The sequence below is a fragment of the Plectropomus leopardus genome, chromosome 2, assembly GCF_008729295.1.
Source record: "Plectropomus leopardus isolate mb chromosome 2, YSFRI_Pleo_2.0, whole genome shotgun sequence".
Lineage (NCBI taxonomy): Eukaryota > Metazoa > Chordata > Actinopteri > Perciformes > Serranidae > Plectropomus > Plectropomus leopardus.
In genome coordinates this window covers 34,648,310-34,673,692 of record NC_056464.1, presented here as the reverse complement: position 1 = coordinate 34,673,692, position 25,383 = coordinate 34,648,310, and the positions used below count along the sequence as shown (strand labels likewise).

General features: G+C 38.1%; 2 protein-coding genes across 4 annotated transcripts in view; both read left to right on the top strand.

Moving 5' to 3' along the window:
* Positions 1-14,006, top strand: part of cpne1 (copine I) — a 30,029-nt gene extending 16,023 nt beyond the window's left edge. For all 3 annotated transcript variants that reach the window (XM_042509569.1, XM_042509578.1, XM_042509560.1), the window contains exons 2-16: positions 2,361-2,489; positions 2,588-2,767; positions 3,440-3,514; positions 3,769-3,840; positions 4,286-4,369; positions 4,728-4,817; positions 4,928-5,017; positions 5,100-5,186; positions 6,248-6,307; positions 6,421-6,554; positions 7,744-7,798; positions 8,022-8,076; positions 8,862-8,995; positions 9,080-9,316; positions 10,017-14,006. In XM_042509569.1, coding sequence (XP_042365503.1) covers positions 2,361-2,489; positions 2,588-2,767; positions 3,440-3,514; positions 3,769-3,840; positions 4,286-4,369; positions 4,728-4,817; positions 4,928-5,017; positions 5,100-5,186; positions 6,248-6,307; positions 6,421-6,554; positions 7,744-7,798; positions 8,022-8,076; positions 8,862-8,995; positions 9,080-9,316; positions 10,017-10,139 — 1,605 coding nt within the window. In that variant the 3' untranslated portion in view covers positions 10,140-14,006. The remainder of the gene's footprint in view (positions 1-2,360; positions 2,490-2,587; positions 2,768-3,439; positions 3,515-3,768; positions 3,841-4,285; positions 4,370-4,727; positions 4,818-4,927; positions 5,018-5,099; positions 5,187-6,247; positions 6,308-6,420; positions 6,555-7,743; positions 7,799-8,021; positions 8,077-8,861; positions 8,996-9,079; positions 9,317-10,016) is intronic.
* Positions 14,007-14,049: 43 nt separating this feature from the next.
* The window catches only part of LOC121948711 (fer-1-like protein 4), a 34,852-nt gene continuing 23,518 nt past the window's right edge, over positions 14,050-25,383 (top strand). Inside the window, exons 1-10 of the mRNA XM_042494127.1 lie at positions 14,050-14,131; positions 14,581-14,973; positions 17,220-17,275; positions 20,396-20,484; positions 21,477-21,576; positions 21,704-21,798; positions 23,627-23,671; positions 23,924-24,091; positions 24,223-24,283; positions 25,206-25,293. Of these exons, the coding sequence (XP_042350061.1) occupies positions 14,895-14,973; positions 17,220-17,275; positions 20,396-20,484; positions 21,477-21,576; positions 21,704-21,798; positions 23,627-23,671; positions 23,924-24,091; positions 24,223-24,283; positions 25,206-25,293 (781 nt within the window). The 5' untranslated portion in view covers positions 14,050-14,131; positions 14,581-14,894. The remainder of the gene's footprint in view (positions 14,132-14,580; positions 14,974-17,219; positions 17,276-20,395; positions 20,485-21,476; positions 21,577-21,703; positions 21,799-23,626; positions 23,672-23,923; positions 24,092-24,222; positions 24,284-25,205; positions 25,294-25,383) is intronic.

The window sequence follows — 25,383 nt, the reverse complement described above, 5'->3', positions numbered from 1 at the left end:
CCGGCCCCGGCCCTTTGCTGCATGTCACCTCCCCTTTCGTGTTTAAGCTGTTCTATGAAATAAAGGCAAATAAACCCAAGAAATAATCTTTAAAAAAAAACGTAATCTGAAAAGTAATAGCAACTGAAACTGCCTAATCATTGTTGTGGGGTGAAATTTACAATATTTGCCTCTGAGATGCAGTTGAGTAGTAGTAGTAGTAGTACAAGTTTGAAATACCCCAAAATATAAATACACAGGTTTTAGATGTTTCACTGTCAGGATTAGCTGCCTTTTTTCGGTTTTATATATCTTTAACTGAACATTGTTTTATTTAGGTCTGGCTCTCTGACAAAAAGACATTTAAATACATCACTTTGGACTTTTGGATGTTGTGATGGACACAATATACTAATCAGCTATTTGATTTTTTTTTTCCCCACATAGATAAAGAACAAAGGTGGAAGTGCAATTTGAATCTGACAGCAATGAAACACAGATCAGGTGCTCCTGATGCAGAAGTAGATGTTACTATTGTGTCATCGAGGAGGGGACTGAACAATTGGTTCCCTTCGTTTGTTTCTGTTGTCAGCAGGAGAGGCGGCCTCTGGCTCACCTGCTGGAGTGTGCGCCCCAAGTTTTATCAAGAAACAGTAGAAACACCACAGTGTAAAAATACTCGCTCTAAGTGAATGACCAAAATGTAAAAGTATTATGAGCAAAATTTACTCAAACTATGAAAGTTAAAAAAAAAACTCAATACGGAGGCAAAACAGGTTCAGTCAGTCCTGTTTCATCATACTTACTACTGGATTATTGTTACTGAAGCGTCATTGTATATGCAAACAGGATTTAATTGTTAAATGATATAGCTGGCTGTAATGTAGGCTCGTAAATTCACCTGTTTATTTTAATCAGTAACAACCATTGTATTTTCTTTGCTCATTGCAGGTTTTTAAAAACTAAATATACAAAGTAATTAGTAACTACAGCCTCTGAATAAATGTAGTGGAGTAAAAAGTACAATATTCCACTCTGAAATGTTGTGGAATAGAAGAATAAAGCAGTACAAATACATCAGGATTGTACCTTTTAAGAACACTACTTGAGTAAATGTACTTGAGTAAATGTTTAATAACAACAATACTGTAATAATCATATTGTTACATCATTGAAAGAACAGTTTTAAAAGTTTGTGTTTGTCAGGTTGAGTGAAATATATTTGAATCTGGTTTATATCTACATCTCAGGCCACACGGATATTAAATGAAGAATCCTAAACACTGACATTATTGTATTATTGTTAAACTAAATTGAATATACAAATTGATGGAACTGACAACTGCATTTCACTGAAGTCATGTTTTATGATTTCATGTGAGTAATAAATTAATTGCTTGATATCTCAGCTCAGTATTTCCCATCACCTTTTTTTGGACACTTTTTGGTCACATTTAATATGTTCTTTATTTCACTATAATAACAGTTATCAGTTCTCTTTGATGACAGTTTATTCACAACATCATACAAAGAGCTGAACTATGTTTATAGCTGTTGTAGAATAAAAAAATTCACTTGAGGCTCCAGCTGGTTCAGACAGTTTATGCAGCGTCTGCAGGAGGACTGTCTGCCTCCTTTGCATGTTGGAAAGCTACATTTGTGCGGTCATACAGTGTTATCTCAGCAGAGTCATGGAGAGCTTGTGTGACGCACCATAAAGTAATGTGTGCTTCATGTAAAAGAACAAGATATGTAGATCACAGCGGGAGAAACCTGTCAGCAGGACTACTGTGACCCCAGATGGTCGTATAACAACTTTTTATGGCTTTATTTCTGTGGTGCAGCAGAGCAGTAACTGTGACAGGGAATTTTTAATGCATATTAAAGCATGCATATCGAAGTTTGAGGGATCATAAAGAAACTGCAGTGAAAGTATGAAGCTGTAGTATCTTGGTTGTATGTTTTAATCGTTGGTGTTGTTCAGTCAGACGGCGAGGTGGAGATACAAGTTGTTAAAATGTTCCAGCCACAGAGAGATTTGCAAATGCTCAAATTCAGTATTAAATCATTGTTTTGTATCTGATTTCTGCTGTTCACGTCCATATTTTACCAGAATTGGGAACTTGCTGTATTTGATGTTGAATGTTTCAGTTTTGAGTTTACATTTGCTAGATGCATTTCAACAAAGTTTTGTGTTGGAGTTTGTTTTATTTCAAATTGTAAATATCGACAAAAAGATTTTAATTTTTATTGCAAGTGCATATCGGTTCCAAATGCCGGTAATTGGTGTCATTAACTTATACTATCGGCCCTAAACAACAAATACTGGTCGATTTCTGCACTGAATCCTGATCTGGAGGTCTCTGTCTGTCCCCCCTCAGATGGCGGACTGTGTCAGTAAAGTGGAGCTGAGCATCTCCTGCTCGAACCTGCTGGACAAAGATGTTGGATCAAAGTCGGACCCTCTGTGTGTGCTGAAGCAGAAAACCGGAAATACCACTTGGACTGAGGTAACATCACACTACGGGATACAAGTGTTTTTGTATTTTATTTTATTTTTTGTGAGTGTAATTAAACAAACCGTCCTCTCCGTCTCTCTGTCTTACAGCTGTGTCGCACTGAGCATTTGGTGAACACGTCCAGTCCGTCCTTCAGTCAGCGTCTCAGAGTGGATTATCACTTTGAGACGGTGCAGGATCTGATGCTGAGCATCTACGACATCGACAACGCCAGCAAAGACCTCGGCGACGATGACTTCCTGGGAGCTGTGGTGCTAACACTGGGACAGGTACAGACCAAACCAGACCGGACCAGACCAGGGCCGTGTTCATTCCCGACAAAACGTAGTTAAAAGTTTGTGTATGTAAACATTAGGCAAGTTACCGTTGTCCCCCAAATTGAAACGGTGAATATAAAATTTTGTGCATGGGAAAATGCCAATTTAAAAAAAAATATTGGAAAAAAGTTTTGACACTTGCATGAGGTGGTATTTTAGGCAGTCTGAAAAAAAATCCATATTTTGCAAAACAAATCACTTTTTTGGCTTTTATAAGTCGGATGATGCTATGGCCATACTCTTGTCAGTACGAACTGGCTCCCTCGGGCATGATGCAGCAGGCGCTACAAGAGGTGTTGATGCACTGATAACTCTGTAAATGTCGAGCGGACCATCTGGAAGTTTTGAATCCACAATTCCTCTGTAAAATTGTGAACTATCACCTCCCAGAAATCCCTCATACATGGCCGCTCCCATGTACAAAGGGCTAATTTTAGTGGGAACGCGGTACAAGAAGCAAAAGGTTTGTGGTCCAGGTCCACACAGTGTTATGAAGGTCACAGCGCCCTCTGCCGGACGAACTTTGTAATCATTAATAATCGCATTGATAGAGTGCATTTACCCAAAGTGCTTTATGCTGTAGATGCTGCTGATACAAAGACTGACCTCCTCTGTGTGTTTCAGATCGTCTCCAGTAAAACTATAACCAGACCTCTGGAGCTGAAGAAAGGCAAACCTGCGGGCAAAGGAACCATCACTGTACGTACTGTGTGTGTGTGTGTGTGTGTGTGTGTGTGTGTGTGTGTGTGTGTGTGTGTGTGTTTGTGTTTGTGTGTTTGTTTGTTTGTTAAAAGCATAACTAAATGTCACATTACATAGTTTTACAGACGATTCTGTTCTGTGGTGATCAAAACAATGTTGGTATTATTATGACCATTTAGTAAAGACTCTGTGTGTGTGTGTGTGTATGTGTGTGTGTGTGTGTGTGTGTGTGTGTGTGTGTTTGTGTGTAGATCACAGCAGAGGAGATAAAGGACAACAGAGCCATTGAGTTGGAGTTTGAGGCTAAAAATCTGGACAAGAAGGTAACTCCGACTCCACCTCGCCTTATTCTTGCTTTTAGTCCTAATTTTGTGTGTGAAGGCCTTCGTAAGGTCTCAGTAATTCACAAAATTTGGTTGTATGAGAAAATCAAGACTTAAGCAATGAAAAGAAATCCAACTATGTAAACAGGAAGTCATTGCATCATAACTTGTTGCATAACTTCCAAAAATAACAGTTCAAGCTAGGGCAAATGTGTTATTGAAAGTTAACCTAGAATCCTTTCAAATACGTTAAAACTGAGTCAGACCTTCATTAACAGAGTTCTGTCATATTAAATCATGTTTCTGTAAAAAAAAGACAGATTCCTCGTTTGCACGGCAGATGAGCAGTTAGTGTACTGTTAAAAAAAAAGGTTTTTTTGCAGTTACTAAAGTACATGTTATTGTAGCGAATGAGAAAGCAGCTTGTTGTCTTTTCTCTGTTCAGGATACATTTGGGAAGTCTGATCCGTTCCTGGAGTTTTCTAAAAAAGGAGATGATGGGAAGTGGCATCTGGTCCACAGGACAGAGGTATACACACACTCACACACACACACACACACACACACACACACACACACTCACCAAAACGCATTCATACTATGTACTCTGAGCGATTGTTGCTGATTTAGTCATAATTATAATTATATTTTTATATTATATTTATATATTATGATATATAATATTTAATGTTATAGAAAAATAATGACCTAACTTTCAAGCAATTAAAACTATAATTGATCAAATGGAAGAACACACACACAAACACACACAAGATGAAGTCATTAAAATGAAAATAATGGTGAACATTATGATAATGATGACTGTGTGTGTGTGTGTGTGTGTGCGTGTGCGTGCGTTGTGTGTGCGCGTGTGTGTGTGTTTGCAGGTGGTGAAGAACAGTCTGAATCCCAGCTGGAAGAAGTTCAGCGTTCCTCTGCAGACGTTCTGCAGCAGTGATCTCGAAAGGCCGCTAAAGGTTCCACCAATCATAGCCCACCTTTATTTAAAACAACCAATCAGAATCCACCTTCAGTCCCGACAACCACTAAAGTCTCCACAACATGAAATCTCGTCCTCCCTCTGCAGGTGGATTGCTCTGACCACGACAGTGACGGATCTCATGATCTGATTGGTTCTTTCACCACTAAAGTGTCGGAGCTGCAGAAATCTGGAGCGGTGAGCTCACTGATAATAAAAACATTCGACGTCTTTCTGTTGGCTGGTCAGAGGTCATTAAATTGTCTGATGTGTCCTCCAGGTGCAGTTTGAGTGCATTCATCCTGAGAAACAGAAGAAAAAGAAGAGCTACAAAAACTCTGGAGTCGTCTCTTTGAAGAGCTACAAGGTATGAACCACATTTCCCAGAGTTCATTGGGTTAGGGGTTAGGGTTCATTCTTCATCTTTCGATAATTTTGTCTGTGTTCATGCATATGGCATACATTTTGGCAAGATTGTGTATTTTAGTTTATCTTGAAATTTCCAGTTCACCTACGATAAGTCTAAAATACACTGTGTAATCAAAATTGTTACATTCACGCTGTTAAGTGCAAAAAATGCACAGTTGAAACTTATTCATACTGCAGATTTTATCCCGGAGCCATCAAAGCATAAAAACATGCACTGTATTATTTCTGGATGTCATTCTGGGCTTTTGCCTTGGAAATTGTAATTTTTACTTTTTTCCACCTGATGACATTATGTTTTACTACATTAAGCATATGCTTTTTCCACTGGGTGCACTGTCACAATCAATGTTGCTGCACATCAAAGACATATCACAGGCTGTTATAATCAAAAAAGTATATTGTAAATAATTCATTTTTTTAAATCTAAAAATATAGTGGCATCATGACAAAGACCTGGCATTTAAAGGGTTAAAATTTTAAAATTATGGAATATTTGATATTTATGATTAGCGCTGATGTTGGTTTAAAAAAAATAACTCAATGAAAAGTGGAAAATAATATTAATGTGTAATATTTTTTAAAGCTTGATTTTGAAAAGCGCATTTTGTGCACAGTGATTCCAGTGTGTGTAATGTTTAAGCAGGCCTTAAGGGTTAACTTCCTCATTCACTGCAGATCTGTCTGCCCACAGTGAACCTGGAGGCAGTAATCTGTCATCATACATATCTATAATATGTTCACAACATTTGGACGGCTGCATGTTGAGATCAAATTCACTCAGAAACAGAGGAGAAAATTGAAAAAAACACTGCCATTGTCAACAGACCTTTAGATCACATCGTGTCTCTTAATGCTGGTTCCTTCTGATAAAACAAAATATATGAAATCGTAAATGCAATCCAGAAGCATCAGAGACTATTTAATGTGTGTGGTTTCATTGATTTCTAATTTAATGATAGACGCATAAATGATTCTTTCATTTACGCTGTGTGTTTGCAGCTGTTGACTCAGTACAGCTTCCTGGATTATGTGATGGGCGGCTGCCAGATCAACTTCACCGTACGTCAACATTTTAAATGCTTCATTTTAATCGACCAATCACATTCAAGCGTGCATGATAGAAAACAGCGTATCTGAATTATGAAAGAATGAATGTTGTGTTAACGCTGCAGGTGGGGATCGACTTCACCGGCTCTAATGGTGACCCTCGCACACCCAACTCTCTCCACTACATGAGCCCAGACGGGCTGAACCAGTACCTGTCTGCTCTGTGGTCTGTGGGTATGGTGGTCCAGGACTATGACACGTTAGTACACACACACACAACCTACACTTGAAACATTACACCTTTAAGAGTATACACAGAAACCCCAAACCGTGCTGATCCAAACCCTACAGCCATAACCCTGTACCCTACACCCTAAATCTTACACCCTAAGACCTAATCCCTAAACTCTATATTTTACACCCGACACACTCGTTGGGTTTCCATTAACCCTCAAATTACACAAATTGGAAATGTGAATATAAATGGAAACACGTAAATATCGAAAAAAAAGTCCCATTTATCGCTAAAAAGTTTTTCCGGTGGCATGAGGTGGTATTTGAGGCGATTTGAAGAAAGACAGTTTTTACAAAACTGCATTGGAAACTGTTTCTTTTTGGCTTTTGTAGGTCACATGATGCTGTAGCCATGTGCTTGTCAGTAGGAACTGGCTCCCTCAGGCATGATGCAGCAGGTGCAACAAGAGGTGTTACTGCATCATGTAACTTTTCAAAAGTTGAGCGAATCATCCAGAGGTTTTGAATCCACAATTCCTCTGTGAAATCGTGGACTATCACCTCCCAGAAATCCCTCAAATGTGGCCGCTCCCTCGTATCAGGGGCTCGCCTTTTCCATTATCGCTCGCATAACACGCCTGCGTGTTGGACTTGAAGGACTCATTTGAAAAATAATGACCGCTAGTGCGGAGGCTGCAATAAAAATAAACCTGCTAATGCTTTGAACATCCATCGCCATGTTTCTTGGAATATTATCATGAGAAGAGAAGTCGCAGAACGTCACTCGGTGGAAACGCTGTCATCTCACAATCGTGTTTTATTTACATTTTGAAAACATCGTATTAGTTTTATGAAAATCTGTAATGGATACCCCCCCTACAGAATATTAGATTTAAATCTTATTCTTAATCCAAAGTTCCTACAGCCCGATCAAAACCATAAACACAAAACCTGCCCAAATAAACTTATCATATACCCCACACACTGAAATGTACGTCCTACAACTTAAACCCTCAAACCTAAAATACGCACATACTAAGTCTTACATTATGCACTCTAAAACTGAAATCCTACATCCTAAACCCCTCATGTCACCACCTACATCCTAATCCCGAAATGCTACAGTTTGAGCCAGAAATTCTGAATCCTTGTAGAGAGTAAAAAATGTTTTATCTTAATGATGTGACTGTAACGGTGCTTCTTTCCTGTTTCAGTGATAAACTCTTCCCAGCGTTCGGTTTTGGAGCCAAACTGCCTCCAGACTATAAGGTCAGCTCTCTAACTAACCGATAAAAACACAGCAATCTGCAGACTTCATGTGTTTATCAAATGTGACATCATTTTTTAACCCTGAGTCAATTTTTTTTTTTTTGCAGAGGTTTTTTAAAAATCTGAAGCTTGAAATGACAATATCGGTTTTCTAAGCAGCCAATCAGAGAAGAGCGTGTGGCTTGTCAGTGTTTATTGAACTGTTGTGTTGTTGATCTTGCAGACTGTAAACCACGAGTTCGCCCTCAACTTCAACCCCACCAGCCCCTACTGCCAAGGTACACACGCTCACACGCACACACACACACACACACACACACACACACACACACACACACTCACACTCACACAAACACACACACACACACAAAATAAAAGTCCTCTGTTCTTAATGTTAAAGTGCTAATGCTAAAAGTTGATTCCAATGTAGTAATGTGTAGCATTTTACAAATGTTGTTAGTCCAGATGGAGCTAGTTTTTTGTTGTTTTTTTTTACTTTATTTTTTGCGACCCAGTGGGTCACAAAATAAATTTAGCAGATTGTGAGGTCATTTAATTGGGACTAAAGAAGAAAGAATGAAGTTGACAAACGTGTGTATTTTTATGATATTTGTATGGTAGTGTTAAGTTTCTAAGAAGACATCTTTGTTTCCTGCTATAGTGTTATTTTTAATAACACACAAGATCACACTGATGCACATTTACAAACACACACTTTACTAACACCTGGGAAACAGGTGTTGTGCAGTCACATAATTCTGTGTGCCCGCTGTACGGACTTATTTGTTTGTTTCCTTAATGATCTAACATTGAGGTGACGCTGTAATGGTAAAATAACTACTGCTACACCCTGTTTTATTCCATTTAATAATGTTAATATTGTAGATAATTTATGTGATAATTTAATTTAATTTAATGTCTTTTCTTGCATTTTGTGTTGACCCGAGGTACAGCAGTAGTTACTTTATTAACAAGCAATGGGGATCCTGAATAATCAAGAATAAAGAATATATATAAGATATATTTTCCGCCTGCGTTAAAGTGTTTCCCTGCTGTCTCTCAGGTATTCAGGGGATCATTGAGGCCTACAGGATGGTTTTGCCAAAGCTGGGATTCTCTGGACCCACAAACTTCTCTCCCATCATCAACCACGTCGCCTCCATCGCCTCCCAAGCTGCGCAGACCAACAGCGCCTCTGTGAGGACACACACACACACACACACAAAACACAACTCATTTAACCAAAAACACACACTCACGTGTGTCTGTGTGTCTCTGCAGCAATACTTTGTCCTCCTCATCCTCACGGACGGTGAAATCACAGATTTTGACCAAACTCGTGACGCCATTGTCCGGGCGTCACGGCTGCCGATGTCGATCATCATCGTCGGGGTCGGGCCGGCGGACTTCAAGGCCATGGAGCTCCTGGATGGAGACGACGGCAAGCTGAGGTCCACAGTGGGAGAGGCCATCGCCAGAGACATTGTCCAGTTTGTCCCGTTCAGACAGTTCAAAGATGTAAGGCTGTCTCTGTGTCCGCAGTCATACGGGCACTTGACTATTGTTTTAACCCTTTGAAACTTCAGCAAGTTAGCTTGATTTCTTTCTAAAACATGAAAAGAAACAACTTAAAAAGAAATTGCACAAAAATTAGCGAGATATTAGTAAAAAGATTCAAGGAAATTATCTTAACTTGGCGCAAAATATCCCCAACAACAACAACAACATAAGGAGGGTGAAAAAACCCAAACAGGAAACGACCTGAAAAAAGAGCTAAATATGTAAATATTTATTTATTATTTATTTATTTATTTTTAATTTTTTTTAATATATATTTTTTCTGTTACCTAAATATAAAACTATAAATGTAGTTTTCTAATGCTCCTTTTCTCATTTTAAATATATTTATATATATTTATATATATAATTTCAGGTCATTTTCTTGTCACCTTTTATAGATTTTTTTTGCGATTTGCGGGACATTTCAAGCAAAGTTGCCAATTTCCTTTTTCCCATGTTTTTGAAAGAAATCAAACCTATCTGCTCACATTTCAGTTGTTTAAATGTTTGTTAAAGACATCTGAATGCAGCACAAGAAAACTGATTTTGATCCAGGTCTCAAAGGGTTAAGACAGACTTGATAAATTGTGAATTAATTCTGTAACGGCTCCAGATGTGCACTTACACCACGTCTCTCTGTCTGTGTGTCTGTCTGCAGGCTCCACCGGCGTCTCTGGCTCAGTCTGTCCTCGCTGAGGTTCCCACTCAGCTGGTGTCCTATTTTAAAATGAGAGGCTTAGAGCCGCCTAAACCACCGGCGAAGGCCGCCGCCACATCCTAAATGCTGCACCCACAGAGCCGCTACACCACCCTGCACTCCCCAAACGCACCCTTAAAGCTGAGCAGCCCAAATTCATTCCAGGATCAGACCACCTAAAAAATACCACCACTCTGTAGGGACCAACCTGATGTGTTGCCAAAATCTCAGCCAATCACAATTCAGCATTCAGCTGTCAGCCAATCAGGATGCCAAGGGCAACCCAACCCATTTTTTATAATTAGTTTTCTTACACTTTATTTTCTAATTTTTCTCTTCGATAAATGTAATGACAGTGCTGTAGTCCAGATTATAGATTGTAGACTCCTGCTGCTGCTTCCACACTAACTATGCAAACCACATGTGTTTACTCACATGTGTTTAACAATCACAGAGCCACACACACACACACACATGCACACGCAGCCATTTCTTGTTCCACATAATCCATAGCTCTCTGTGTGTGGCTCTGATTAGCTTTATTGATCAGGTATCTTAGCACTTTCCTCATGCACTAAATGCTGGAATATTCTATCATGAATGATATTATATACACTTTATCATAGCTTTACTACTACGGCCTTACTATAAACTTTATTGTAGCCTTATTATAAACTTTACTGTAGTCAGCCTTACTGTAGTCTTTAGTGCTGCTTCCGCCTGAACGTTTCCAGACTGTTCTGTCACGACTCTCAGCGGTTTGTTGTTGAGATCTCCCTTAAAACAAAGAACTTGATCACCTGTCAGTATTACACGCAGCTCAGGCAGCACATTGTGTTATCACCAGTTAATCTTTCATCCCAAATAAATCAGCAGCATGACTGTAGATACACACGACCTGAAGGTTCATCTGGCAGCGTTGACGTGTTTGTGTGTGCGCAGCTTGTTTTCACACATGCTGGTCTCACGTACAAATAGTCGTGAAAATTTCCACTTACATGGTCATGAATATTACAAGCCGGCGTCGTTCATGTGTGTCGCAAACACAGTAAACACAACCCCATTTGATTGTAGCGACATATACCTACAAGGGCGTTCACATGTTTTTCGGTCAAAGAGTAAAACATAAAGATAAACTTCAAACGTCTTGCAGACCCTCACTTCACTGCGGATGCGCTGAATATAATCTGTGCGTTCGGCATCAGTCGATCTCCCTGCAGAAGAAGCAATAAAATACTAAACAGTAGATTAAAAAGATTTTTTTTTAAAAAAAGAACTGTTAAGAAACCTAAACTACAAAGTGGAGTTAAGTGTACAGAGAGCAATGTAACTTAAAGTGCCTTATTGATTAACGTGAAACTCGGCAGACTTGAATGTTTAATGGGAGCCAACATGGCCGCCTCTGCAGCACAGTGACATCACTGCAGACGGTCACAATGCTGCGACGCCGCGTTCAGATCATACAGAATATAGTGTCGGCATCAAAATGGGACATTTTTTTCATTTGTAAGTAAATAAAATAAAAGAAATCAAACACTGCACCTTCCAACTGATACTAAACTAAATTCTGATTTGACCATGAACTCGATTTTAACTGTTAATAAAAGTGTGTTCAGACTGGTGCGATGTAGATTTTAGAGGATTTTAGAGGCGTGAGCTGGTCTACAGCTTTATGAATTAACTTCATAGACGTACTAAAATCAAGACAAAGTAGAGACATAAGGGAAATTTAGCAAATTTAAAATTAGTTTCACATTCAGTCTGAACTCACTTTAGACTCATGATTAAGATCGCTGGAGGTTGTCGTGTCCAGCGATGTGAGCGTTTGGAGTCGAAAGCGTGTTAATCTCATCCCACATGACTGGAGCTTCACACTGAGAGTCTGCCTCAACAGCCGCTCTTTTTGTTTTTTTTGTTTGTTTTTTACCAAAGACTGTCTGTCCTCTGTACTCTGAAATCACACTTATTGTCAAAATGTATCAAACTTGTGTTTACAGCAGCAAAGCCACGTTACATGGCTTATTAAAGAGTTAATGCCAGCGCTTTATCTGCAGCCACTTTAAATCACTTTAAAAAACTAAAAAAAAAAACTTTAAATACCACTTTTGCTGTGCATTTTGAATATGTTTTTCAGGGTCCATTTTATAAAAATGAAATATTTGTACTGCATATTCTGTGTAGCGCTCCTAAGAGGTTTGTTTTTGGCAAAGAGATTTTTTCTTCATGTTTGGGAACAAAACTATAATTGCTGAAAGCCTGTGGGTAAAGAAAGTGAGGGAAGATTATTTTGTCGTCCGTATCAGTCGAGTATTTTTAGTTGAATCAGTGTTTTATGTTTACAGCAGTTTGTCCTCTGTCCGCTGCTTCAGGCTGTGTTCATGTGTTTTTGGAAATTTGGTGTTTAGGAAGTTTTAAGCATCTTCTGCTGGTCTTTAAACTCGCAAACATCTGAGTATTCAGGAAGTTTTTGTCTTGACAAAAAGTTAAAATGAGTGTCTCATGCATAAGACAGGAAAGTTTCTGAGTTTTCCAAAGATACTGACTTTGTGAAATCTTGATTCATCCAGAGTTTAGGAGAAAAACATCGTTGTTTATTATATCTGCTGTTTCAGCAGTTGATATGAAAAAAGAAAATATATAAAAGTTTGAAAAAAATCATTTTCGACTCATTTTGCCGGTTAGAAACCAGGATTAATTTGCAAATTTGTTGTGTCAAAATTCTTTGTAGAAAACATTTTCAGCATTTAACACAAGGGCTGCAGAAAGTGCAAAAAAATTATAAAATCATAATCTGATCATTTTGACAGATTTTAGTTGGCATTTCATTTTCACTGAAAAAATAAATAAAAATGAAGATGATGTGGATTTTGCAGGACTCTTTACCAAACAATCATGTTTTCTGACATCTGGAATTTGATTTTTCAGCAGGTAAATCTCTGCAGCACCTTAATGTGTCATATATAATGCTACACTATGACACATTTTACCTTTATTAAAGAATTGTAGCTGCTGAGATTTGGATATTTCGCTCGGCCATATTGTGATTTTAATGATGTTTTGGTTAAACTTGAAGTCCTTTAACACCATCAACATCTCTGCTTTTTAGAGAAGTGTTAATATGCAGACCTGCAGAGTTTTGTCAAACCATAAAACCATAAACCACTTATTGAATCCCAAAACATTTATTACTTATCATCTGGAAAAATGACAGCCTTTAACAACCAAATTCTGGCTGAGTGCAAACCTTCCTGTTGACGATAGAAACAAAAGACAAAAATCAAATTAAGTGGACCACGATGAGTTCACGTTGTTTTCTATTTGCTGTTTAATCTCTCTTTATTTTTTGTATGCTAAACTACAGCAAATTCTGTAGATTGAAGTTTGTCCCTCTCAGGCTGCCTTTTTCTTCGTTGCCAAAAACCTTGTTTAATGTCCATTTTCGTGAAGGGAATTTTTTTTTTTTTTTCATAAAAAGTTTCTGATGGTAGAAACTTCATCTAAAAAACCTGCAGTTGCCATTTTAAACAGACTGTTATTAAAGAAAAGTGAATATTATCAAAATAACCATTACAGAAATCTGATCTGAGTTCAGACCAACATGCTGTATTTTCACTGTAACGTTGGCGTTATGGTCACATGGTGCTGTGATGTCATCGAGTACATTTCTAAAAACTGTAATCTGTAAACCATCAGCAGTTTGAGAAAAACATACCAAGAGATAATGCAATTTGTCTTTATACTAAACTACACCTCCCATGATGCTTTGCTCCACAGTGTTTCCCACTGTAATCATACTGTTTGATCCACAACATCCTGTGACCACCAGCTCCACCGCTCACTTATTAACTGCTACTAACCAGTATAACTAACCGGTATAACCAGTAACATCATGTCTGTATGAACGCAGCCGCCAGAATACAATAATAAAAACAAACTCTGGGAAAGAAAAAACGTTTATCTGTTGTGTTTTTCTGAGAGCTGCTGCTGTTTAAAGGATTATTCTGCTTTTATTTTCAGAGTTTTGATCATTTTTGTCGTCTGACGGCTCGTGTTGTCAGATCTCAGCTCTTCACCTGGTGAGTATAAAGTTATCATGACTGATAATCAGGTAGCGGTCATTCTTAAATCATTTTCTTATGCAAAGGTGAAACGGTATTGTTTGAAAATATGAACCTTAAAGGCTGAATTTAACTCGTATTGTTTGTCTAAGTAACTTCTTACATATTTCTACAGCAGTGTTATAAAGTATTTCCAATTTATACCTCTTAAACTTTTACTCCACTACATTTATTTGACATACATTTATTTATTTGACAAATGTTACTTTTTTAGCCAAGTTTTAGCATAAAAAATATATCTTATTTTTTCAGTTAACTCCAAAATCTCCCAAAAAAGAATATAATTTTTTATTATTATATTATATTATTATTGTTAAAATAATTTTGTTTTTCTTCTTTCTTCACTCATGAATGATCTTGTGTGTGTGTGTGTGTGTGTGTCTGTCTGTGTGTGTGTGTTTTCTAAGGAGGAAACTAGTTGAGCAACTGTATTTGCTTTCTCAAACATTAGAGGAGACCTGCCCTAACAGACACACACACACACACACACACACACACACACACACTCAGGTACCTCCCATCATACTGTTAGACAGAAAACACACACTGCAGTTAGTTTTCAACTGTCGAAGAGAGCAGACAGAAGAGAGCAGAGAAGACGATTTCAGAAAGACACGATGTAGGAGAGCAGACAGGTGAACAGTCGGACAGGTGAGCAGACAGACAGGTGAACAGTCGGACAGGTGAGCAGACAGACAGGTGAACAGGTATCGGGATCATCATGTCCATCACTGTGAATCTGAAGAAGATCTCCAACCTGCCGGGACGGTGTGACAGAAAGGTCGAACTCTGCTTCAGAGGTCAGTAACACTCTGAAACACCCAAACTGCATCTCTATGGCCAAAAGTTTGTGGACTGCGCTATTTTTTCAGTGAATATTTGTTTGTCGCGATTGTTTTCCTTTTTAATTCTTAGCCACTTTGAAAAGTAACTAAGTACATTTACTCAAGTACTGTAAGTGCAATTTGTTTGTAGGCTCTATCTGACAGCTTTAATAAGTTTGCTGATTTAAAGTAAACAAAATGGGCTTCAATCAACATATAAATTATGGTGTAATATTATAGATAAAACTTTATTGACATTTGTGGAGAAATTCCCAAGGTACCAAGCAGTGAAATTACTTATTACTTTTATCAAAGTACAAGATATCAGTGCTCCTTACTACACTTCCGGGCAGCAATAAAAGGGGCTTTAAAAGTAGAAATACTGCAGCGTTAAAGTTTTTTTTAAAAAGTGGGAGTTCTGTTTTTAAAAAATAAGTTAAAGTACAGCAGTATTAGCTGCAAAGTGTCCTTTAACCCTTTGAAACCTGAAAAAATTAGCTTTATTTGTTTCAAAAATATTGGATGAACAAACAAGGAACTATAAGAAATGAGTAAAAAGTACCCAAAAAAGTACCTTAAAATTAGTACAATATAAGTTATTAAATATATTATTATAATGATTAAGAATATAGTTCTTAATCATTATAATATGTTTTCCAAGTTTTTTGATGATTTTCTAATAATTTTAATTTTTAAAAAAAAAAGTAATTTTCATTTCAATTTTCATTTTATTAGTTACCTTTTACTAATTTCTTGCAATTTGTGGAACATTTCTTGCCAAGTTCCTAGTTGCCTTTTTCCCCATATTTCTGAGCGTTAAATAGCTCGTGACAGACATCTGAACGCAGCGCTAGAAAACTGAACAAGGCTTTAAAATGTTGGTTTAAACTGCTTTATATTCTTCATAAAGCTCCATCAGCAGAGTTTGTTTGCTCTAATTTTTCCTCTTTCTGACTCATTTGATCGTCTTTTCGTGCATCCATTCATCTGGGCTGCTCATGTAAACCGAACCTGTCTTGAAATCAGCCCTGATTAGTTGAGGCCAAATTGAGTTAATGGAGCGATTTAAGGTTTAATTGGGAGATGGCGCTGGTTTAAAGTTGGAATTTGCAAGTGAGCTTGGCTTTCTTAAACTATGTTTCTAAAATATCCCTCAGGTTGTTTTAGCTGTAAATAATGAATTAAAGACTTTCAGCTCACTGTATATTTTATTTGAAAAAAAAAAATCTTTTTCAGGCTATGAAGAGAAATTTCTGGAGTTCCTAAAAGTTAATTACTTGTGCACGAGTGGGTGGACACGCGCTTTTCCCGTTTCAACGACGCGTTTGGTGAAACAACAAGAGTCATGTGATGTTTGTATTTACTGTTGTTGATTGTCCCCCTATTTGACGTTACTGTCATGTCTTTTTGCTTGAAATGATAATAATTAAGAAATTAAGCAATATTACAGGAGAGGGCCTGCTTTAACATGATTTGACAGTTTATTTAGATATTTATTTAGATTTTTGATATGAAGTGACTTCATCTGCAGAGGCTCTACAAATAAACTAAGTACACTAATAATAATGTGTATTATAATGTATAATAATATTTTATTTAACTTGATGGGACAGCCTGCCTGTAGACCCGAGGGCAGCTGAAGGTGGTTGATATTTTTAAAAGCAAACTCAAGATCTACCTTTTTAGTTTGGCTTTTGATTGAACTTTGCCTATTTATTTATTGACCATTTATTTCTACATTTTGGTCTGTTTTATTGTTTAACTAGATGGTTTATTTTATTTTATTATTTTCAACATTTTTATCTTTTCCTTTTTGTTTTGTTATCCCTTTAGTTTCCTTTTATATTTATTTAATTTTTTGTTCAACTTATTGTTTATTCCTTTTTATCTTTTATTCATAGGTTTTTTATCCTGCCTCTGGTGTTTCCTCACTTATTGTAGCTTTTCCTCAGTTGCCGGTTTTAACGAGTACTCTTATTTTAGTGCTTTAATTAATTACTAAGTCATGGATTTATTATATGAAGTATATTGTGCTACATATTTTGCTTTTATGAAAAGTGCTAACCAAATAAAGTCTGATTGATTGATATGAATGATATTAATATCTAAAAGTTCACAATGAACGACTTCCTCCGTAGATTAGTTTCACCAGCACAGTTAACAGGCTAAACAGAGCATCAGTACTGTTGCTATGGTAACCAGTCTGTGTCTCTGTCCTCCAGGTTTCACCCATAAAACCAGAGCCCTGCAGTGTGAGAACTTGGCCGTCTTCAATGAGGTCAGTAAACCAACGATCTGTTCACTGAGCCAATCAGAGCACAGAGGGATGATGATGTCATCATTTTAACCAGCAACCGTTTCTCTGATGAACGAGACGCCGCCGCCATGACACTATGACACTGTGTCAGTTCAGGGAGAAGCAGCTGAGATTTTAGATCCAATGACCTCATCATATTGTGTTCGTGCATGTGTGTGCATGTTTGTGAGTGTGTGTGCATGTGTGTGCATGTTCATGAGTGTGTGTGTGCATGTTCATGTGAGTGTGTGTGCGTGTTCGTGAGTGTGTGTGCGTGTTACAGCAGGTAGTCACAGTTATTTGTCTGCTTTGGATTGAAACTATTTTAATGGAGCTGATAGGAAACTGTACCACTCCTACAGTACACACGCTACAGTACACGACTACACACACATACACACACACACACACACACACACACACACACACACACACACACACACACACACACACAGCCTCTCCTTCAACACACACGCACACACACCTACAGACGAGATTCTTTTTTTTATTGTCAGCCCAGTCACCAGAAGGAAATGTTCACTTTTACATAACACATGAAAATGTCTTGTATCTGTAGTTTGACGGAAGATAATGAGCCAACGTTTTTTCTGGTGATTGGGTCGTTACTCTACACCTCTACTTTGTCCTGTGAGGCTCCTGCATTTTAAAAAAATCTTGAAATGACCATTTTTATGAATGAATTACAACATCAGTGGCCCTGTGATGCCTCTCAGTCAGTCGGTTGACCACTGGTGCTACTCTGACTCTCTGTGAAGTTAAAGTTTTGGTTTCGAGTTAAATGTCTCAACAAATATTGGATGGATTGGAGACATCTATACTATGTACTTCATATATATGTCTTTTCTGGAAATTTGAAGGAAATTTTGTATTATGTTTATAGTAGGCAACTGCTATTATGTTTGCAGAAATGTATTGTGTTTGTGGAGTTATTACATTAAAAGCTCCAGATTTGTATTACGTTTGCGTGTTTTAGAACCGTGTCTCAGACGAAAAGTTGCACACGAACATACTGTAAATGACGCTAGTTAGCCATTTATCACATTAACAACACAATCCAACGCTAGCATATTTACCGTGCGCCAGTGAATAATATCACAAAACATCAGGAAACATTTCTGCTAACAAGCTCAATGGCTAATTAGTCTTTTAGACGGCAAAAGTCCCTGCATGAAACGTTAAACTTTTTTTGCGGTTTGGCCTTTCGATCACATGACAACAGCGTTTTGGGGGCCTGAAATGCAAACTTTTGAAACAGGTTCCAGAGTGTAATCTTTTGAAAACACACCTCCTTCTGTCGCCGCATAAACTGATGATGGATTTTGTGAGAACGGTGACGTTGCAGCCAAACTTGGCGCGTGCATGTGGTGTTCATCTGTGTTGTGTCATTGCAAAGTTACACCGCCAACTTCTGGCCTGGCGTGCGTACTACAGCGTTTCTGGTTGTTTTTGGGGATCCGTGTACACGAGGATCATTCTCACAATGTTATCATATGAACACAGATTTTAAAAAAAAAAGTAAAAACTTTTCCGTTTTTAGTGAGGCTGCTCTTGTCTAAACTTCACTTTATAAAATAAGTTTGTTCGATTCGAATTTCTTTTGATGTAAGCCGTTTGTTTACTTTCCTCACTTTTGTTTCTCCTCTTGTGCGCTGAGCTGAACTGCCGATCAGAGTGATTTTGTTAACTGACAGGCTCCACCGTCTCCGGTTCCACATGCTGAATTGGCTTAAATAAAAGCCAATAAAGCCTTACGAGGGCTAACGGTGTGAGCCTAAATGCAGTGACCATGGCGACATACGCTCACCGACGGCCAAACACCGACCTGCGTCTGAATGTCAGCTTGGTGTGTCAGGGCCTTTACCTCTGAAACACAACCTGGAAGTCCTGGTTTCACTTCGGCTCAATGTCGTGTGGTGAAGTTAAAGGCTAAGCTTTGCAGAGGAAGTTGGATATATTACTTTAAAAGAAAAATTCTGAATGGAGGAATCTCCAAAGCAAAGGCCACAGTGGCTTATGGGTATTGTAGTTGTGTCATACAGACCAAACTGAAGGAAAACCCTTAAATATTTAAAATAAGTCTTCTGGAGACTCTGTGGTTCTGAGGTTCTCCTCAAAACAAACTTTATTGTGATTTAACAAAGGGAGAACATGTTTGTTAAAGCGAAGCCTCCGCCCACTCCACTACACAGAATCACGGCCGACAGGTCAGATAACGTAATTACAGAAACCTCTTAATGACGTGAACACCGCAGGGAGTTCGTCAGTATTTAGTTATGTTTCTCTGTGCAGCTTCTGAGTCAGGCTGCTGTTTGTTCTTCAGGTGTGACCAGGTGTGTGTGTGTGTGTGTGTGTGTGTGTGTGTGTGTGTGTGTGTGTGTGTGTGTGTGTGTGTGTGTGTGTGTGTGTGTGTGTGCCTACAGCTAGCACATGGTGATTAATGGTTGTACTGGTAAATATACAGTGCTAAGACAGATATAATCTATTTCTTCTTGCACCAGTTGGAGTTTTTCTTCTTCAGCTGTAGATCACTGGACTCAATGTGTTGCACTGACACCGTGATCCTACTGCCATTATTATCAGTCATACCTCCACTATTAAAATACACATATGACTATTATTGCCACTTACATAAACTGCAATATTTGCATGTAACATTACATACTATCATACATGACATTTATTATTTTAATGTCTATTACAATTGTTATATGTGACTTGACTTGACTTGACTTGTTGGCTGTTAATCATGGGTTGGTGGTTCAGTCTCTGGCTCCGTTGTGTCTTTGAGTAAGACATGTACGTTAACCTTTAGTATATTTTCTCATGAGTTGAAATGGGAGAGGTCAACCGTGGAGAAAAAGATAATTGAGGACGTTTACTTCAAACACCAGCAGAGACCAGGTTAGATCTGAGACAGGAGTTACAATTTCCTCCGATTTACAACCATCGCTTATCGTGTCAGAGATCGTGTAATGAATCTTGAGTAATCTCTGTTTGCTGAGGAACGCAGTGAGATGCGACTTAAAGCTCAGAAAAAGCTAAAACTTTTGATTACAGATTATTTTGTTTTTTATTTTGCAGCATTTCCGTTGGCCTCACTACGGTAAAGTGGTCAGAGATGAAGTTTTGTCCATCAGCGTTTACAACTGCAGCAAAGTCTTCTCTAACAGGTAACACACACACAAAATAAACACACACAAATACATGTTCATGGTTCTCATGGTCATGGAAAACCTGGGAAAGTCATGGACTTTGACAATTTTCTAGTGCTCATTTGAACATGACACGCCAAAAAAAAAAAAAAAAAAACCACACACAGAAAGGCAGACTTGTCTGCTGCAGATCTGTGTACACATCTCTGCACTATTGCCAATGACAGAGGAGTTTATAGACTATTATTTTTAGAAGGCTGACCTGTGTTTAAAAAACCTGCGTACATGCACTCATTTTAGTGGAAAAGGGGCGTGATTTGCATCATTATGTGACAATGTTTTCTTTCACATCACGTTCATTTTCTCCCCTTTCCTATCCCTCTCTTCATAGCCTGTTAGCTAGAATAATGTTTTAATATAGTTTGAATCTGATATGGTTGAAAAAGGCCGGGCAAGTGTGGAAAGGAAGATAACATTGTGAAAAACTACTTTTAAATGATACTGCATTTTTGAGACAGAAATTGACATGGTTAGTGGCTGGTTTTATTTTCAGTGCGATCAGTACAGCTTTGTTCTTCAGACTTGCATCCAGAAATAAGTTTCTTATCAAATTCATACGTCATACAGTGATAATACGATTGGTTCTATTTGTCAGACTGATATGAATGACTGATATGAGTGTTTGTAAATATTATTTCTTTTAACCTGATCAGTGTATTGACTGTGTCTTTAAGTATTTGAAGTAAAAATATGAACATGATCAACTGTAAGAATCAGGAAAAAGTTGCTGTTAAATGTTCATACAATACAAAACATTTGGAGCAAAATTCACTGTACAGTTCTGTTGCTTTTGTGTATGATCATGGAAATGTTATTATGAGTCCTTGGAAAGTCATGGAAAAGTTTTGTCCATGAAAATGTGTGGGGACTGTCTGTCAATCTAAAAATCAGTGTGTGTGTGTTTGTGTGTTTGTGTGTTTGTGTGTGTGTATATGTGTGTGTGTGTGTAGACTTCTTGGCAAGCTGGTCGTCAGTCTCCAGCATGTTGTTACTGCAGGGAGGCTGTTGCTACGGGAACCGCTCACTGATGGCAACTACAGCCTGACTGATGTAAGGAGGATGTTCACACACACACACACACACACACACACACACACACACACACACACACACACTTACTGTAATATAAGGGATCACTGATGGTGGTTTCCAACACTTTGTGTTCTTCTTTCCGCAGATCTACATTGAGTTGGACATTCGGTATCATCCGGTTGAGGGAACAGCAGGAGGCTGGGAGGGACAAGACTTCCTGAAAGTCGAAGACAAAGATGAGTAAGATCCTTTTTTTTAACTGTCTTTATTGAAATTTCAAAATGTAGAATTGTGCAAAATAATACTCAAAATCAGCATGTGTAGAAAGAAAGAAAACCACCCTCTTCTTTCCCAGTCCACCAATTTTCCCTGCTCATCTTCCAATCCCCCACACCCCTCGATCACACCCTGGTAGGCTACTTTTGTCGAAAATAAAATAAAATAGTCATAGTAATGCTAACAAACAAGATTACACTAGCAATGCACAACTGAATAAATAAATGAAAGAAAACTAATTCTACAAATTTATATAAATATACATCCAAAAAAAGAATAAAAATGAGAAAATACACAAGAGAAAAGAAAGAAAAAAACAAACAACAACAAAAAAACAACCTAAACACTATGCCTGTCGCTCCACACACCCACTAGACATGCCTTTATAAGATGTTTGTTGTTGTTGTTGTTGTCATTTGCACATGTTTATTTCTGTCCTCTTTTCTCGACATATCATATCAAACATGTTTTGGACTCATCTGTAGAGTTAGAAACAGTCCTCATTCTGCTCTTAGAATATAGAGAGAGTTATTGAAAAATTAGGACTGACTTATTTAAAGCCTAAAAAGTTAACCACCCTATCCCCAGGCTCACAATTTGTGGTTTGTTAACAATGTTGTGAAATGAGCAATGAGAGAGTTACAGCCTGACGAGTCGCCAGCCTGTATTATCCTTTATTTGTTTATACTCTGGGATATTGGCACAATTTAAAGTATGCCAAATTAGCTATTGGCAGTTTCTGTCTGCAGTGCACTCAGAACTGTACAGACAAATATCACTGGATTAGTTCAATGCTGGAGATTTAAAGAGCGTCTTTCTTATCATTTCCAAGTGGTTTTGTGGATGTCTGTGTATGATGCACACAGAGATAATAAGAAGATGATATTCTCGTCAATCATAGGTAATACTGAATATACAAATGTGTCTCATGTGCAGTATGTGTATTCAGATTTGACTGAGTTTTGATGCAAACTGCAGCAATCAGGCTCTTAGGGTTGGAAATGATCTGAACTGCCTCTAAATCTCATAATTTGTGTTTAATTTGGCTATATTTCTTTCAAAAACATAGAAAGAAGGTAATGAGCAATAAAAGAAGAAATTATCCAAAAAATAGCAAGAAATATGTAAAAGAAAATTACTTGAATGTTTGTAAAAACAAAAAAAAACTTAGAAAAAGATTAAGGAACGTGCTTAAAAATAACAATAATTCTATAAAATAATTTTAATCCATTAAAGCTGTGCAAATTGGATTTGAAAAGTTACAAGAATAAGCACAAAAAAAGAAGAAAGAAAGAGAAGTAAAAACCAAATGAACAAAAACATGACAAAAAAAATGACAACCGACAATTTTCACAGGATTCAGAGGTTTAGATGCTAATAAAAAGGCATCTGAATATAACACATAAAAACTGATGGCAATGCAGGTGTTAAAGGGTTAAATAAATAAGTATGACAATTATAAATGTCAGTGCCTTTTTCCCTATTTTATTTTTTCCTATTTTTTCCCTAGAAAGTTTTCTAAAAATACATTTCTCAATGAAATAATTTCTTGCAATATGTGGAACATTTCTTACTAAGTTGCTCAGTGTCTTTTCTTTAGTTTTAAAAAAAGTCTTAATTCATCCAGAATTCATGCAAATTAGCCAAGAACTAGTCGGCTTTAAGCAACAGGTGAATTTAGTCGTCAACACCAGACAAAACCATCCAGACCAGCAGGGGGAGCTCTAACCAGTCTGAACAAATGAGTCTTTTCTCCTGTATCATTTGTTTCTCTTCCTTCCTTCTTCCTCAGCTCAGCTCTGGTCATCAGGAATGATGGATTTGATGATCCTGAAAGGTGAGAAGTTACATGACTCACACTGAGTATTCATACTGATGTAGCTACGAAACGTAATATTGCCCAAAAAAATGGGCCATGCCAAAACATCAGCTGGACTCTAGTCTGAACATCGAAAAATGATCCTCTCCTCTGCTCATCCTCTGGATCCAAATATTCCCTGCACCCCATTACTTCTGACAAAACAAATAGAACAAAGTAATCAGAGTATTTTGGGTCAAACTACTAACTACTCTCTCCCTCTCCTGTCAGTCAGCTGACCGTCACTCGCCCAGGTCAGCTGGACAAAGAGGTTCGGCGTCTGGGGCGGAGCCTGGTCCGGACTGGGGATGAGGATGAAGATGAGGACGATGATGATTTCGATGATGATGACCTGATGGACTTGGAGGCCTCTGACATCATCTTTACTCCTCTGCTGAGGTCCGGTTACTTTTCTGTTTGTCTGGATGTTTATCTGATATATGCCAACTCATGATCTATTGTAAATGTGTGTGTGTGTGTGTGTGTGTGTGTGTGTGTGCGCGCTTGTGTGTGTGTGTGTGTGCGTGTAGTCGTTTCAGGCCGATGTCCAGAAATGTTGCTGCAGGGACGCCCAGAGTCCAAAGCTTTCAGGTGAGCTCATCCAGCTGTTTTTGAGCGCTCCCCCGGTCCGTGTTGCCTTTGCCTAAAGTGCATCCATTTTCCAATGATCGCCTGAATCTGAAGCTCTGCTCCACTTTACAAAGATTTATAGTTTCATGTTATTGTTTATCTGTACAGCCCACAAATGTACGAATTTAGATCACTCTTACCGCTCTTTTATGCCCCCTTTTAAATAAATATTAACACTTTTATAGACAATAGGCAAATTTCCCATTGCCAATAGAGCAGAGTTTTGTACACGGCTCTGCAGCAGACACGTATGTCTTTCTGTGTGTGTGTGTGTGTGTGTGTGTTTTCTTTTTCTTTCTTTTTTTTTGGTATGTCATGCTCGACTTCACTGTCAGGCAGGAAAACAGGTTAGTAAACATTAGAAAGCAACATAGAGGAAGTTCCTTTTTTAAAAAAAATTAATATTATTTCGTCAGTCTCCTTTTGAAAAATCAAGGCAGATTTATTTGGATTGATTTTTCAGGACTATTTGGGCGGAGATGAGATGGATATTTTGTGTCGGTGCATCACTGCATCACGCTGGCAAAGGAGCTAAAATCAGAGCGTTCACATCTCCATCAAAGCCAATTATAGCTGGAGCTGATAAATACCCGTGATTCCTGCTGAGTCAATGACGCAGGTGTGAATGTCGAATGTAATCTATTCCATTACATTAAAAAGCCAGATGTTAGCGGGTGTTAGTGGGGTTTTTTGTGGCGTGGTAAAAAGGCCGTGATATTTTCAGTGAAAAAGCTCTAAAAGCCACAGCATTTTTCCTGCCCACCGCCAAACAGCAGACAGACACAGTTAGAGATAAGCTCATAAAAATAATGTAACATTTATCAAGTGAAGAGACAGATGTTTCCCACTGAGAGCATGGTTTACCTCACATCTGATAAAACAGACACATCTCTGGCTCTGGTTGTACAAAGACCGCACGTGGCAGCGCTCCGACCACACTGCCCTCCTGCAGCCGCCTCCACAAAACACAGGCAAACTTCACAAACCCTCCAGCATCCCTGAGCACTGCTCCACCGCTGAGGCAGAATCTGCATCGAATCTGGTGCTCAGCACTCAGCGGG